This window comes from Pediculus humanus, genomic scaffold (genome assembly GCF_000006295.1).
Source record: "Pediculus humanus corporis 1103172108214 genomic scaffold, whole genome shotgun sequence".
Taxonomy (NCBI): domain Eukaryota; kingdom Metazoa; phylum Arthropoda; class Insecta; order Psocodea; family Pediculidae; genus Pediculus; species Pediculus humanus.
Genome location: NW_002987784.1, coordinates 10,646 through 26,553, shown reverse-complemented (window position 1 = coordinate 26,553; position 15,908 = coordinate 10,646). Strand labels below are relative to the sequence as shown.

The following is a 15,908-nucleotide window of genomic DNA, read 5'->3' as shown; positions in this document are numbered from 1 at the left end:
TGTTTGTCAATCGTTGTGTTGTCCAGAAATCTTTTACGCCAAGCTTTCAAAAAAAAAAAAAAACTATATATATAGCAATGATGATAATAATAATAATTAGTGAAATTTAGCTTTAAGAAAAAAACAAAAAAAAAAAAAAAAAAAACAGATAGCGTCAGAAATGATTATTATTATTATTTATTTTTCAAATCGTAAAATCCGGTGATTAAAATGAAAAGGTTACAAATTTATTATTATTATTATTATTATTATTATTATTATCATTTTTATATGGGTTGTTGTGTTGTCGGGTTCAACTTGGAAAAATAATAATAATTTTCTTTAAGAAAAAAAAAAATAAACACGCGCACATGTCAAAGGTTTGATTATATTTTCGTTTCTCGTAATTTTTTTTAAAGTTTTTTATTCGGTGCGTGTGCGTGTGCGCGGCATAGTAGATTTATTCATTATTTTTTTTTGTAGTGCAATCAGAGATACACACACATATATATATTTCCCCGCCCCCCCGTTTGTAGTTTTTCCTCATTCATCTGAAATGTTTTTGTTTTTTTTTTTATTATATTTTTATTATTATTATTACTATTTTTTTTTTTTAATTCGTTGCAATCTCAATATTTTATTATTATTATTATTATTATTTCTTCAAGTATAATAATCGAAAAATGTAACGCACACATATTTTTTTTTTTGTCGAGGGGTTCCCCTCTAGTACGTATGGCGGGAAAAACAAAAAAAAAAAAAAACAAAGAGAAAAAAAAACATGTAAATGTTTCCAGATAAATTTAAAAAATTTTATTTTTTTTATTTTTTACACTTTATTGTTTTATTATTATTATTATTACTACTACCTATTTTTTTTATTTGTTATTTCAGTAAAATATAAAAATCGTAGAATTTATTTAATTATATAAATGAATTTAAAAACAAAAAAAAAAGTTAGTTTGAATTAATTAGAGAGAAAAAGAAAAATTTGTGCCATAAAAAAATTTTTTTTATTAAATTTTTTTTTAATTTAAAACCCAAATTAATTAATCTTTTCTCCCCACTCCCCCACCCCCCCATCTTTTTCTTTTCTCAATGGGATTCACAAAACAGTCGTAATAAAATTTACGATCTTAGTACGATCGATAAACGTTTACAACAACAATAATAATAAAAATAACGATAGGGAATGAATGAATGAATGAATGAATGTTTGATAAAGGTATAATTATCAGATTAACTTTATTTACAATTGTTTACTCCTCCCCTCTTCCCCGCCCCCTCATTTTTTTTTTTAAATCTCTTTTTGTTGTTATCATCATCATTATTTTATTATTATTATTATTATTTTTTCTTGTATATTAAATAATGTAAATTTTTTTTTCTTCATTTCCAAATTTTTTTAAAAATTAATTATATAATTTGTATATACATAAATAAATAAATAAATAAATAAAATTTGTGCACAAAAATTTATTGATAAAAATTTTTATTAGAAATAAATAAATATATAATATAAATTTAATATATTTATATTTTAAAGGGTATTTTCCTTACTAAAACAAATATTTCTCTCTTTCTCTCTCCCTCCCCCCTCTTTTTCCATCTTTTATCTCTCTCTCCCCCCACCCTTTGATTCCAGGTAATTAAAAATTAACTCAAAAAAAAAACTTATTCATTGGTAAAAAAAATTTTTCTTTAATAATAATAAAAAAAATATTTTTTTAAAAACTACAATAATCGTTACATTAAACAATAATAATAATAATAATAATAATAATAATAATAATTATATAAAAAATATTAATAATAATAATGATGATATCAATAATAAACGAATCAAAAGTTTTTTTTTGTGTGTGTGTGTAAAAGCACTCCCCCGCGTTTTCTTTACCAAATTTCTCCATCTTCGTGAAATTCCGACCACGAGAAATCCTTTTGCCCTTCCATCAAATCAACAAATGCCGAGTCGTTTAAACCTTTTAGTAATTTTTGAAAAGGTTCGTACCTTTCCACGGTTTTCCTATCGCCGACGACGACGAGTTTTCTTTTGGCTCTCGTCACCGTCACCGTGACCCGTTTCAAATCGTTGAGCAATTCAGATTTTGATATTTCGCTGCTGCTGCTGCTGCTGCCGTTCCATCGATTTTCTTTTCCGCACGAGAAAAATATCATTTCCTTATCCCGACCCTGATACTGATCAACCGTGTTGAGTTCGACGTTGTTCAAATTCGAACCTCGTAATTTTTTTTTCAACAATGCTATCTGATCTGCAAATGGCGCTATGACTCCCACATCCGTTTCCGACGTACCAAATTCCAACGAACTTTTAATGAGTTTTTTTATTATGTTCGATTCCAGAGCGCTCGAACGCTCGTTTTTCTTATTTTCCAAAGTTTTTCCGCGGGAAAAATAATTCGACGTGTTCACGAAGACGACGGATTTATCCAGGTTCGGTGAAAAAACGTCTCTGATCCATTCTTGCAATTTATCGTAAGATTCTTCGTTTCGAATGTTTAGAGTCGCGTTGGCAACTTTATCGTCTGCACATTCGAGCAATCCGCCATAGGCCAAATAATTTGCCAGGGAATTTATGCAACTGTTCATTCTGTATTGATATTTTAATTTCACGACCGTGTTTTCGTTCGACAAACGATCGAACAAACTCTCGCTCATTCCGGATTCTTTGGCTTCCAAATTTCTAACTATGGGAGGAAGTTGATCTTCGTCTCCGACGAGTATAAATTTGTCGGAGCAAAATAACGGTCGCAGTATTTCCGATTGAAGAACTTGACTGCTTTCGTCCACTATGCAAACGTCGAATTTTTTTTTCGCTATGAAATCCGAGTCTAGGCCCAGACAAGTCGACGCTATGACTTTTCTATCGTATAATTTTCTAACGTCTTCCGCGCTCCCGCAATTTTCTATGAGTTTCGAAAAGGATTTGTCGTGTAGGATTTTCTTTATGGATTTCAAAGGTCCCAAACGTAAATACTCGACGTCGCTCAATCTCAGCAATATGTTATCGACCGATGAATGAGTGTGTCCGGCAATCAAAACGGTTTTTCCCAACGCTAAAAATACTTTGACCAGCGAAGCCGTTGTTTCCGTTTTTCCAGTTCCCGGAGGACCTTTGATTAATAAATATTCGTTGCACAAAATCGATTTGACGACGGCTTTTTGCTGTTCCTTATTTAATTTCTTCAATATTTTAAAACAGTTGTCTTTGAATGTTTTCTTATTAAATTTTTCCTCGAATTTCGGAGCCTTTTTATCGATGACGATTTCTCTGAGATTTTCGTGTTCTTCGTTCAACAACCTTCCCAAATTGCTCAAGTGCAAATTGAGAAAATTAAATTTAAAACTCGTCACCTTGTAAACATTCGACGATTCTTTTAATTTTTTATCAATCGTTAACGTGATTGTTGTACTCGTGAAATCCGCAATTCTACCCGCACCTACCCTTTCGTTTTTATCATTGATGACGTGCACGAAAGTTTCGGTCGCAAGAATTTTTTCAAATTTCTCGATGGCACTTCCTCCCACGAACACGCACTTGAAACCTTCGCCTAAAATTTCCACCTGAGAATTTAATTTTAAATTAGTTAATTCCGCATTTTCGGCGTCTTTCTGGGACTCGTCGCCGAATTCGAGCCACAGCATTTTATTCCATTCGTTGAAATAATTCAAATGCGATGGTTTTATGTCGGGTGTGTCCAAACCTCTCAACGGATGAGTTTCGTAATAATTTTCGGATTTCAAATAACTCGTGCAAACCCTCAGATAAGGACACTTGTTGCACGACGATATGTTTCTCACGGGTTCCGGAAGTTCGTGGTTTTTTAATGTTTTGTAATAGCCGATCAAACGATTTCTTAAAAGTAATAAATTACGAATTTCATCCCTGCTCGGTACGATTTCCTCCATTATCCCTTCTTTTAAGTACAATAATAAACCCGACTCGACATCCCTTCCCATTTCATTCATTAACAAAACGTAGAGAATCAGTTGACTTTTGTGAGCGTTCGAAAACGATGCTTTTCCGGTTTTCAATTCCAAAGGAGCAACTCTTTCCTTGTTTTTCGATTTGATTTTTACCGTCACGTCGATCCTTCCTTGAAGTCCTAAATTCGGGGATTTTATAAGTTCTTCGATGTCTAAAATCTCTTCTATTCCTCCTGCGAAATTTTTACCGACGGGTTTTCGTTTCCCCTTCATGTAAACATCGAGAAAATCTCGAACGGACGGCGCAAAACTTTCAATTTCTCTTTCTATTTCCTCCGATTTCATGCCGCTAAAATAGAAATCTAGCAAGTAGTCGTGGGATCCTAAAAAATCCGACACCATTTCCTTGACGTTCTCGTCCGTGCACGAACGGGTTTTTAAACATTTTTGAAAAAATTCGTGAATCATGCGTCCGATAAGCATTTTCTGATTCGAACCGGGTTCCATTCCTTTGTAAAAATAATTGAAAAGTCCTTGCCTCATGCAAAACATGGCACTCACCAAAGAAGTGGATGAAACGAAATTGTCCGAATTTAAAATAATGTATCCTGTTTTGTTGTTAACGATCCAACCGTCATCGGATAGTTTGGCTTGTATAACCACCACATCGTGCAGGGAAACCAATGAAAACGTCCAAACGTCTCGCAGTCGACAAATTCCTTTTTGTCCCGATTTGACATCTTCAACCTCGAGAACTTGTTCGCACCGTCCGGCAGTCACTACAGCAAATTTCAAAATTTTGCATTTGAGGGGTTTTTCGAAATTCAAATCGGAGAAGGTCGTGCACCAATTGTTTTCATCCGATGATTGCGAACAATTTTCCGTTAAAACGTTTTTTTCAGATTTTTCTTTTTTCGGACTTAGAAATGGATTATTTTCGAAATCTTCGAAAAAAATACCGTCTAAATGATCTTGATACTGATTTTCTTTATCGACATCTTTGTTTGATGCTGCATTCGACGATCCACATTCGAAAACGTTTTCAAAATTTTCAGCAAATATATCCGGACTGCAAAATGTAGGTTCCAATGAAATTTTTTTGACGGGCGACTCACAATTTTCATCGTTGATTTCTCTTTTCCTTTTACACTCCTGGGGAGGTGAATTATTTCGCTTGACATTTGTCTGTTTTGTCCAGAAAGCGCTGAGCTGTGACTGTTTAAGTTTTCGAGGAGGTTTATGATTTTCTTTCATGATTGACCCATAAGCGATTTTTGACGAATGTAGTAACCTATTCTTTCATCCCTTGTTTTTCCACCCTGCTTTTTTGTTTCTTCTTCTTTCTTCTTCTCCACTAATTTTTCCTTCACTCTTTCAAATTCTTGCAGATCATCAATCTTTAATTCGATTCTCGTTGGACTTCTTCGTATCATTTTTAGCTTCAACTGACCTGCAGAATATCGAATTCAATTAGAAACTTCAAATAATGGCGGAAAATAATAATTTTTTTTTTACAACAAGCTATATCAATTATTATATATAAAATAAAAACCACGTAAAAGTTATAAAAAATGTGCATTTAAAATTTTTTTGTTTTTAAAAAAAAAATTTCTTAAATTAATAAGTAATTTATGTGGAACCCGCCGAATCTAATGAAAAACATTTACAACAACACCCGGTCACTGGGCATTCCGAATGCTTTTCAAACCAATTATTTATGTGTCCAGCATGACCTCCGTGCCTGCAACTTTGACACCACGTAAACCAAGATGCCAAATTCGATACTTTTTTACTTGAGAAAGATTCGTTCAGCGGAGTTCCCATGTGAGCCAAACAAATAGCGCATCGTGGCAACGGTTTCCTGCAGTTCGGACAACTCGACATTTTTAATTTATTATTATTTGGCCCGACTCTGGGATATTGAGTTCTTGTTCTCGTAACTCCTTGAACGTACGAGGAAATGCTCTTTCCGCAAAAATTGCACAGAACAAAAACTTGCTGTTGTAATTTATCTGATTGGTTAACAGAGTTAAGAGCTAAATCAAAATGTGCTCGTTGTTCCCATAATTTTTTCGAATCTAAAAGTTGTTGATAACTAGAAAACCAGTTTTGTACATTTGAATTCATTTGTATTTCTAGGGGAAAAGCTCTAACGCCCAATAAACTAACGCTCTGAACGTCCCCGGTAAAGTCTAAATATTTTTGTAAAAGCTTAGCTCCTTCTAAAGAAGCTCCGGTGAGCAATATGCCGGCTAAATCTCCTTCTTCTACTAACGTATCCGACAGTCTTATTAAATACTCCGTGAGCTTGGTATCGTTTAAATAAATGCAAGCAAAGGCTACGCGATCTTCGACCGCCATTCCATATTCGCTCAACACGCTGTCGTAATTTTCATTTTCCGCAGTCATGAAAGCAAAACTTGCACGCATATATGGATCGGTCAAACATGCTCGAGATTGTACGCAATTTTCCCGCCACATACTCGTTCTCTCATCGGAAAACCCCGAAAGAGCCATAACGATAATGCCTAAATTTGATGTTTTATTTCTTTTGTTTTGATTTTCTTCTTCTACATTTAAAATATTTATAGCGAGTCGTAATTTTAAATTGAAAATTGCAATTGCTGCTGCTCGAGAGTACATCCCCCGACTTTGTAGTTTTTGAACAAAATCCACAACTCCAGATGAATCTCTTTCAAATTTCCATCCGCACAGTTGTAAAGCAGCATCTCTTTCTTCACTCCTATAAATTTTTATATAAGCCGAATTGTTAAAATCTGGCCAAGTTATGTGATTGGAATGAGATTTGAGAGTTTCTAAATTAATAACACTTAAAACTCCTGGATGAAAGTTGGAGTGACTTTTAATTATTCCTTTTTCGACTAAATTTCTACTCGAGTGAAACCACGTCCATAAATTTTTTAAATTTTCATCCTCTGCTAATTCTCCATTTTGCGCTAAATCCGGTTTTAAACCATATTCTAAAAGAGCACGCCTTTTAATTTTCGAAGACACGTCGTTTAATGAAACATAGAGATCATTACTTTCTTTAAGTATCTTGAGATATTTTCCACCGTGAGTCCATACAAGTTGAGAACACGGTAACCAGTTTAATGTAATTCTTTCGGTCAGGGAATAATCGGTAATTTGACCAGATAGTGATATAGTTAATAATCTACTTTCGTTGAACGGATGCCAAGAAAATGAAGCTATATTATATCCTGAAGAGGGCTGAACAGATCTTTCCAGCATGGGAGGCTCAACATCTTCATTACCGACGGAAGCCATTTGCAAATCGTGTAGCATTATTACATTACTATCCCTTTGTAAAGATCCCAAACGGTTCGATCTAGTCGGGCACCATAAAATTTTTGCAATAGATTTTGGTCTAGTAATTGTCGATATCGGTTTTTCGAAATTCCTAACGTCCCAAACGCAAATTTGATTTTCAAAAAATGAAGCGAGCGTGTGTTTATTATGGATTTCCATATTGATTCCATATACGGCTTTGGTCATCGTACTATTAACTATTTTCGCAGAATCTCTGCGATCTATTATTTTAAGGCATTTGTTATTGAAACCGGCGACAAGGCAGTAGGAATTTATCCAAGCAAGAGAATGAGCCGTGTCGGACATTCCAATTTCCAACAAAGCTTTGACATTTTGTCCTTCATCGGGCACGTGACGTGAATAACGAAATGCATCCCATAAAGACACGGCAGGTTCAGTGCGAAATTTTTCAAGTCCGGCAGCTATGATATTAGTTTCAAAAGGATTCCAAACGACGGCATTACACGGACGAGGATGAAGAGGTGAAAATTCACATCCGACTGCATCAGAATCAGAAGAACCGAATGAATCCAAAACTACTTTCCCATTAGCTTGTCCAATCGCTAATAAGATATCAATGTCTTTTCGGGGACAGATGTCCACACACTTAACATAACGATGCGTGGAATTCGTTGCCAACAGGGTTGCATGAGTGGTGTCGGATGTTTTTACATGCGATATTGTTTTCAATGACGTATTTTTTATGATACTTATTTCGTATAAATAAATTGCTGTACCCCAAGTAACGAACTTATCGGGATAAACGTTCGACCATAAAACTTCCAATCCGACACTCCCCATTTTAAATACACAGCAATAATTAAAATCCTACGTTTTTTATCACTACATTACCATTAACTCCTTAAATAAAAAATTAACAGTAATATCAATAACGACAATTTAATTTTAAATTAGTAATTAACTATTTAAAATTTTTTTTTTTTTTTACTTAAAATTTTAAAACGATATATATATAACATTTTGATACCTGTTTAAATTTTTTTGAATTATTTTTTTTTTTTTTTACTACAATAGAGATATCCGTCAAGGTAGGTCTTTGAGTACTTTTTCTGCAAATAAAAAAAATATAAAATACATAATTTTTTAATTCACCCTTATATTAAATAAATAAAAAAATTGTATAAATTAAATATAAGTAAATTTTACAAAAAAATTTTATTCTTCGTTTAACAAAAGCCAAAACAAAATTCATCATATGACTTATAAATATTTAAAAATCATTCAAAATAAATATTTCATGTACCGTTTTAAAAATATTTTAAACATAGGTATAAATGTATAAATAAGAAAGGAATATTGCAGTAACAAAACAAAAACAATTAAAAACTACTTTTAAAATACTTGAAAATTAAAAGTCAAACAAACATATTTAATTCTTTTTAAAAAATAAATTAATTGCTCTAAATTCCTAATTTAAAATATCGACTACAAACAAAAATTAGAAAAGCATAAAAGATGTTAATCTTGTCATATCTTGCACTGTAACTTACTCTTTAAAAGATTTTATATATATATATATATATAAAGTTTTTTTTTTCCCATTAAAAAATATTCGTTATATGTAAAATTTTAAATCATTCAAGAATAACAACATGGATTAATAAAAAAATATTAATTATTAACATTATTTTAGTGATATAAACAAAAAAACTTATATCAGTCATTAACAATTACATTATTTGAAAAATATATGTTGTTCTCATATAATTTATAATTAGTCAAAGGTTCTAATAACAAATACCATAAAATAACACCCAAAAGAAAAAGACACATAATTACAGTTCTTTTCGGATTGGGATAAGTAAATATTTTTGAAAAATCTGGAAAAGCCATCGCATTGCAAAAGGCATGTACCACAAATGGAGCAATAAAATGTCCAGTTTTGAGAAATAAAAATGCTGAATAACCTCCAAACAATGTTGTGTAAAAAAATTGTACAGCAGCCCTTATAAAAAGCATTTTGTACGGTTCACCTATTTTGAATCTTTCTATGACATGATGTAAATGAGCTAAACCAAAAAATAATGAGCAGATGTAAATAGATGTAAACGAATCGTAGCATTGTAAAAGTAAGGGCATCATACAGGCTCTAAATGTGAATTCTTCAGCCAATGGACCTATGATAATATTTCTAAGCCAAATTAAATTTCTAAACCAATATCTAATATCGAGGCATTGCTGAATATCATCAAAATTAAGCATGCTAAGAGGACCCAAAAATAAAACCATGGTTAATATCAATGGCAGTATTGCGGCTGGCAAAAATCCAGGCAATCTTAAACCTAATAAATCTAGGGTTGAATATTTACTGAATTTTTCTGCTGAAATAAAAAACTTAAGTATTACAGGGGACAAAACAGCGACAGTGAAAACACTGCAAAATCTTTGTTTAATAGTGGTAGGGTGATCACGTCCATGCTTAGATGACCAAATATACAAGCTACCCACAAACAGTCCACCTAATGCGAAACTGCCAATTAAAGAGAGGGATTTACTTCCAAGCATTTTAAACTGGCACTTGTTATTTAAATAAGTACTAAGGGCACAATTTTTAAGGCAAGTAATACAATAAAAATTAACAAAGAATATTTTCAAGTTGTGCTAAAAAATTTTCTGAACTTTAATTTAATTATAATAGGAGATAATGTTAATACCTATAGTTATCCTACAGTGATCCCAAATCTTTTGTTGCAATTCTGCTGACTACTGAATCAATTAAAGTTGATACTTCAAGTTCTTTATCAGTTATTTTGTAAGTTTTTTTTATTAAATTAACGTCTGAATAATCACAAATTTCTTCTGGATCACAAATTTCTCCTTGAAAATATTCTTTTAATTTTTCGAACTTGTTTTCACCTTTTTTTTCAAAGATAACAATGGCAACGTGACTGTCCTTTTCATCGATTCCAAAAGTATGTAGTGATTGCGTGATATTTCTAGACACTGATAGATTATAAAGTAACTCTGTATTCAAACTTTTGGTAGCAAGTTTACCTTCTTTTTCATTAATTAATGCTTTGTTAGCGGCAATAACTACCTGAAAGCTACCAGCTAATAGTGATGGTTTTATGGCGCAACAGTCTAATGTTCCTTCAATAATTTTTTGTCTAAACTCTTTTATATTTTCAACATTTTTCAATAAGAAAACAATAATTTTTCCTTCAGTTTCTTCATCTAATTCGAATACTCTCATTATTCATTTATTATTATTCATTTACGCTTTTTTTATTTACCGCAAATTCACCGACCAAGACATTTTACAGCAAAATAATGGCGGCACATTAAACCTAAATCGTTTGAAGCTTGAATGGCAACACCGCAATCTTAGCTTCACTATTTTACCGCCAAAATCAGTACAGTGAAAACCATCATGTCAAATTTTATTTATAAATTAAAAAACATGATTTATTTGTGTAATAATCACAGAACTCTATAAATTAATTATAAATAATAAATAAAAACTGCAAGTAAATAAATTAAAAGTAAATATCATAAAATTTTCCTAACAGGTAAATCTTTTAATGGAAAATAACTTTTAACATTATTTATGTAATTAGAGTATTAGGATTTTTCCCCCCTCCCAAAAAAAAAAAAAAACTACAAAAGAAGTAATTGAAAAAAAGAAAATTAAAAACTACAAAATTAAAGTTATATATATATGTATAACTTATAATTTATAATGCTTAACTGTTTAATAAATAATCTAATCTAAAATTTGTAATTTAAAATTACTCTGAAGCTGAATCTTAGTTTGGTAACCTAATATCTTACTATGTCATTATTATTTTGTATTTTAATTTAATAAAAAAAAAAAGTTAAAATATTGAATTATCAAATACTTTTTAGCAAAATGTATACCGTTCACTCATTATTAATAATACAATTTTTTTTTTTTTTTTTTTAGCATAAGAGTGAAAAATAGTAAGTGTTAATTCATCGCAAGGTCCATTTCATTTGTTTCAAGAAGGAGTGTGAAGGCGGGAATCGTTTTTATTTTTTTAAAGGTAAGGTTTGTTTTTATATAGCCACACCTTTATTATTACTAAAATTTTCAACCCTTAAAAAAACACGTTAAAAGGGTATTCGTGTTTTCATATGTTTTAACAGCCCATGTTTCATTAGTTTAAGAATATATGTTTGCATTTTTCCCCATTGGTTCATCATTGCTGGACCTATCAGATTCTGAGAAAACAAAAAATTTTTTTTTTTTTGTTATCCAGTACACCCAACCAATTTTGTTTGAGATAAGGAAAAAAAAAATAAAAAGTTTGTTTTGTTGTTTTAAGGTTTACCAAAAAGTTTACTTTTGGTTTTAAGTGTTTTTATTTTTTATTTTTTTTTTAAAAGAAGGCTTCCTATTTTTATTAGCATTGACTAAAGTATTCTTTTTTTATTTAAAATAACATTAAAGTTTATTTTTAATTACACACACACACACACAAACACACAAAACTAGCTTTCTTCTTCACATCTGCTAAAAAGTAAAACAAACATTTCATGTTGTTTGTTTATACCTAAGGTTAGGTGCAAACCCACTTGTTTCTTTAAATAATTAAATGAAAAGATTTTAATGGTAATTATTACAGTAGCATTTTTTTAAGTCGACGATTTTATTACCTTATACAAAAAAAATAATAATAATAATTTGGGAAAAAAAACGGTTTTATTAACTTATATTACGGTAATAAAATTTATTTATTTTTTTTTTTTTTATATTTTGAATAAAACAAATTCGTATTTTATTTATAAATTTTAATTAAAACGAAACATTTAAAAACGTGAAAACATTTTTTTTTTTTTTTTTTTGTTATTTAATCATTATTATTTTTTCGTTGGGGTATTTATTACGTAAAAAAAAAAAAAATTTTCAACCGTTAAAAATTACGTAGGAAAAATAATTAATTAATTTTATAATTAAAACGTTCGTGTGCCTCCTTAAAAAATTTTTTTTTACTTGTTTTACGCTGACATTGCATTGACCCCCCTGACCTCCCCCCCCCATTAATGTTAATGCACATTTGACCTTTCATGCAAAATCAGGTTTTTTTTTTTTTTTACATTTATATTCTTTTATTTTTTCACACACATACAAAAGCGAGATAATATTGATAATTATTTAATGAAAGGTTTCATATTTTAAATTTATTACTTATTGTCGATAATATTTATTTAAAAAATTTATGCCAATAGTTATTTTTATTTTTTTTCTTTCCTCTCCATGTATGTCATTTATTTATATTTTATCTTATTTATTTATTTTTATTTTAAATTGTGACACTTAATAAAAAAAAAACACGTTTTCCATTTGACAATCATTTCAAATATTTTATTGATTTATTTTTTTCGATTATAAAAATACAATTTAAAAAAAAAAATTAAATTGCACGTGTATAAATAAGGATTAATATAAATTATATATAAATTTTTTAATTCATCAATTTCCAATAATAATAATAATAATAATTTTAAATCATAAATTTATTATTTATATAATATAAATAATAATATTTATTGTCATCGTAAAAATCTTTTTTATACGTTTTTTTTAGTCATTTTATTTTTATTTTTTTTCTGCAATAAAAAAAAGCTTTTATATACATAGAATAGATATCAATAAATATAGCACGGCGTAAAATAATAATAATAATAATAATAATAATAATAATAATAATAATAATAATATTTTCGTTACGTTTACGACTATAATAATTACCGTAATATATTTTGAGTTAGAAAATTTTTTTTTTTTTAGAATTTTATTTTGGGTTTGAACAATATTTAGACGGTGATAAATAATTCAAAAAAAAAAATAAAAATTCAATTAAGACGCGTCTTATGTACATAAACAAAGATTTTAATCTGAATTTAAATAATTTTCTTACTACTCGACGTGTTACTTATTTTTTGTAATAAAAAACGAGGGGGGTCACTTTTTTAAATTTTATTATTAAAACACGAATTCGATGTTTTTTTAAATAAAAATAATACGGTGCAAATAAATAAATAAATAAATAAATAAAACTTTGTATTTTATCACGGGTATTAGATTTTATAAACAAAAATTATTGCTACTCATTTTAACGATTTTTTTTTGACGTGTCGGTTGTCAATACAAGAGATCAATTTTACTATCGTTCAATTATTATTATTATCGTCGTAAAATTTTAACGTTAAAATTATTTTTAAAAAATCGTTTAAAGTTAGTAATTGATATAAAAGGGAGGGAAGTAGTGGGAAAAAGTTTTTTTTATATCGAAATTTAAAACGAATATGATTACACAAAATGGGTAAAACGGAAACAATACAAATTTTGAGGCATAGAAACAATTTTTTTTTTTTTTTTTCAATTATTTATCATCGAAATGTAAAAGTCATTTTTTTTTTTTTTTTTTTTTATATGCAGCCCCCCAATTCTTTTTTTTTTTTTTTTTTAAATAATTAATACTCTATTGAAATCTCATCCGACTGAGATTTCAATGATGAATTACCATTAGGGGAATTTATTGTGATGATATCTCATTGCGTAATTTCATTGTTTTCTCATTCACCTTTTTAAAAAAAAAAGGTTTTCGAATGTATATTTTTAAATTGGTTTAAAATGAGTTAGTTTTAAAAAAATGATTAATGAATTTTTTTTTTTTTTCTTTTATCGAATCTTACTAAAAAAAAATTTTTTGACGTTAATAAATTAAATATAATATGTTTCGAACGCACACGAATTATTATTATTATTAATTATCGTTTCTTTTAACGATTCATCTACCACGATACAATTTCATGGAAAAATTCAAGGTTTAATTAATAATATTGGATAATATCACATTAAAAATTAATTTTATGACGTTTTACAATTAAAATTTATATAAAAATTTTTTTTTAAAAAAATAACACAAAGAAAAAAATATAAAATTTCACGTGTGTGTGTGTGTGTGCGTGTGTTAAATAAAAAAAATTTAACGACTACTAAAACTTGAACTAATATCATTTATATTATTATTATCATACGGAATAATTTATGTAAGGTTTTAAAGAATTAAAAAAAAGAAAAGTTTATTCAATATAAACTCCCTAAATAGATTACTTGTACCTGAGGTTTCATATAATAAATAACTCGCGATCAAATGATAAGAAATTTTTTTTTTAAAATAAGCTTATTCATGTTACAGACTATTCAATTTTTTGTATTTTTTTTTTTTTGTTTGACTTTAAAAAAAATTTTTTTTAAACGACATGGTAGCTCAACCAACAACAACAACACCACAAGACAAGTTATTATTTTAAAAAATATTAGGACAAAAAAAAAAAAAAAAATGGCGCCAAAGTTTACGTATATATTCTTTTCTTAGTATTTTAATAACATTTTGCAAAGCCACATATGGATGTCGGTTTTTTTTTTTGTAATTTTCGATAACCTTGTAATTCGGTTTAAATTATTATTATTATTATTTTCGGTAATTTAATTTATTTCGTCATTTAAAAAACCATAAAATTTACTCGTAATTTTTTTTTTCGTCCCCCCCTTTTTTCCCCCCTTTTTTGTTTTCTAAAATCCAGATGTGAGTCAAAAATTTTTATACGGTAACGATTGATTGATAATCGCGACAAAAAAAAAATGGGGTAAAACAAAAATTAATGGGATTTTAAAAAAGGGGGGGAGGGAGGAGAAGGAATATGTGACAAATAATAGATTAACCATCAATTAAAGAAAATAATGATAATAATTTTTTTCATTTATCAATTTTAATTATGATATCTATTTTTTTTTACATTTTACATTCGTGAATGATAATAATATTCACTATAAAAGTGTTTATTTATATTTTCAACCTGATTTTTTATTACCCAATAAATTTTAATGTCGAAAAGATTTCATCTAACCAATTCTTCCTTTGGAACCTGATATTTTTTTTTTTTACGGACACATTTGTCTAATTTTTTCACCCCTTTTAATAATAATAATAATAAAATCAGTTTGTTTAATGTAGCGTTCATGGTGTAAAAAGGGGTGCATGTGTGTGTGTGTGTGTGACACCACATATGAAATTATTTTATTGTCTTAAATATACAAACGAACAACCTGCTTACAATCAAATCTTATTTTGTTTTTTATTGTGGTTACAAAAAATTAAAAAAAATATGTGTGTATGTGTGTGTGTGTGTGTGTGTGTGCGTGTATGCTTACACATTTTTATATCGTTTTTAATGACGTGAAATGCTAATGTTACGCCGTCTCAGACAAATTTATTATTTTTGGCGTTAAAAGGGTTTCTCTTTTACTTATATATTAAAACGTCACATGTAGATTTTTACATAAAAAAAATTTTTTTTTCTTAAGGTTTATTATTATTATTATTATTATTATTATTATTATTATTATTATTATTATTATGACGATATTGATTTAAATTCTTTTATATATTGTTATATTCGGTTCGTTCTTTATTTTTGTAAGTAATGAACAAGCACTTAAAACTATCACAAAACTAATATTAATAAACAAGAACTTATTACAGCTAGACTAAAAATCAAAATGAACCCACGCCAAGCTGTGTAGCTTGCCTATATTACTTTGGTCTTTCGTCAGTCAACTGTTTCGAATGTTCGAGCAACACTTGCAAATAAAATAAAAG

The 15,908-nt window shown here is 28.8% G+C and overlaps 3 protein-coding genes across 3 annotated transcripts; all 3 read right to left on the bottom strand.

Moving 5' to 3' along the window:
• Positions 1-1,872: 1,872 nt before the first annotated feature.
• On the bottom strand, positions 1,873-5,360 carry Phum_PHUM444960 (DNA replication helicase DNA2, putative; the record flags this gene model as incomplete). The annotated part of the gene is given in 2 exon segments (XM_002429586.1): positions 1,873-5,174; positions 5,189-5,360. 2 exon segments carry the CDS (start codon positions 5,358-5,360, stop codon positions 1,873-1,875), a joined length of 3,474 nt encoding a protein of 1,157 aa, XP_002429631.1.
• A 196-nt stretch (positions 5,361-5,556) lies between these two features.
• Positions 5,557-8,058, bottom strand: Phum_PHUM444950 (uncharacterized protein; the record flags this gene model as incomplete). The annotated part of the gene is made up of 1 exon (XM_002429585.1): positions 5,557-8,058. One exon carries the CDS (start codon positions 8,056-8,058, stop codon positions 5,557-5,559), a length of 2,502 nt encoding a protein of 833 aa, XP_002429630.1.
• Positions 8,059-8,934: 876 nt separating this feature from the next.
• Positions 8,935-10,471, bottom strand: Phum_PHUM444940 (CAAX-protease, putative; the record flags this gene model as incomplete). The annotated part of the gene is made up of 2 exons (XM_002429584.1): positions 8,935-9,814; positions 9,948-10,471. 2 exons carry the CDS (start codon positions 10,469-10,471, stop codon positions 8,935-8,937), a joined length of 1,404 nt encoding a protein of 467 aa, XP_002429629.1.
• Positions 10,472-15,908: the final 5,437 nt, after the last annotated feature.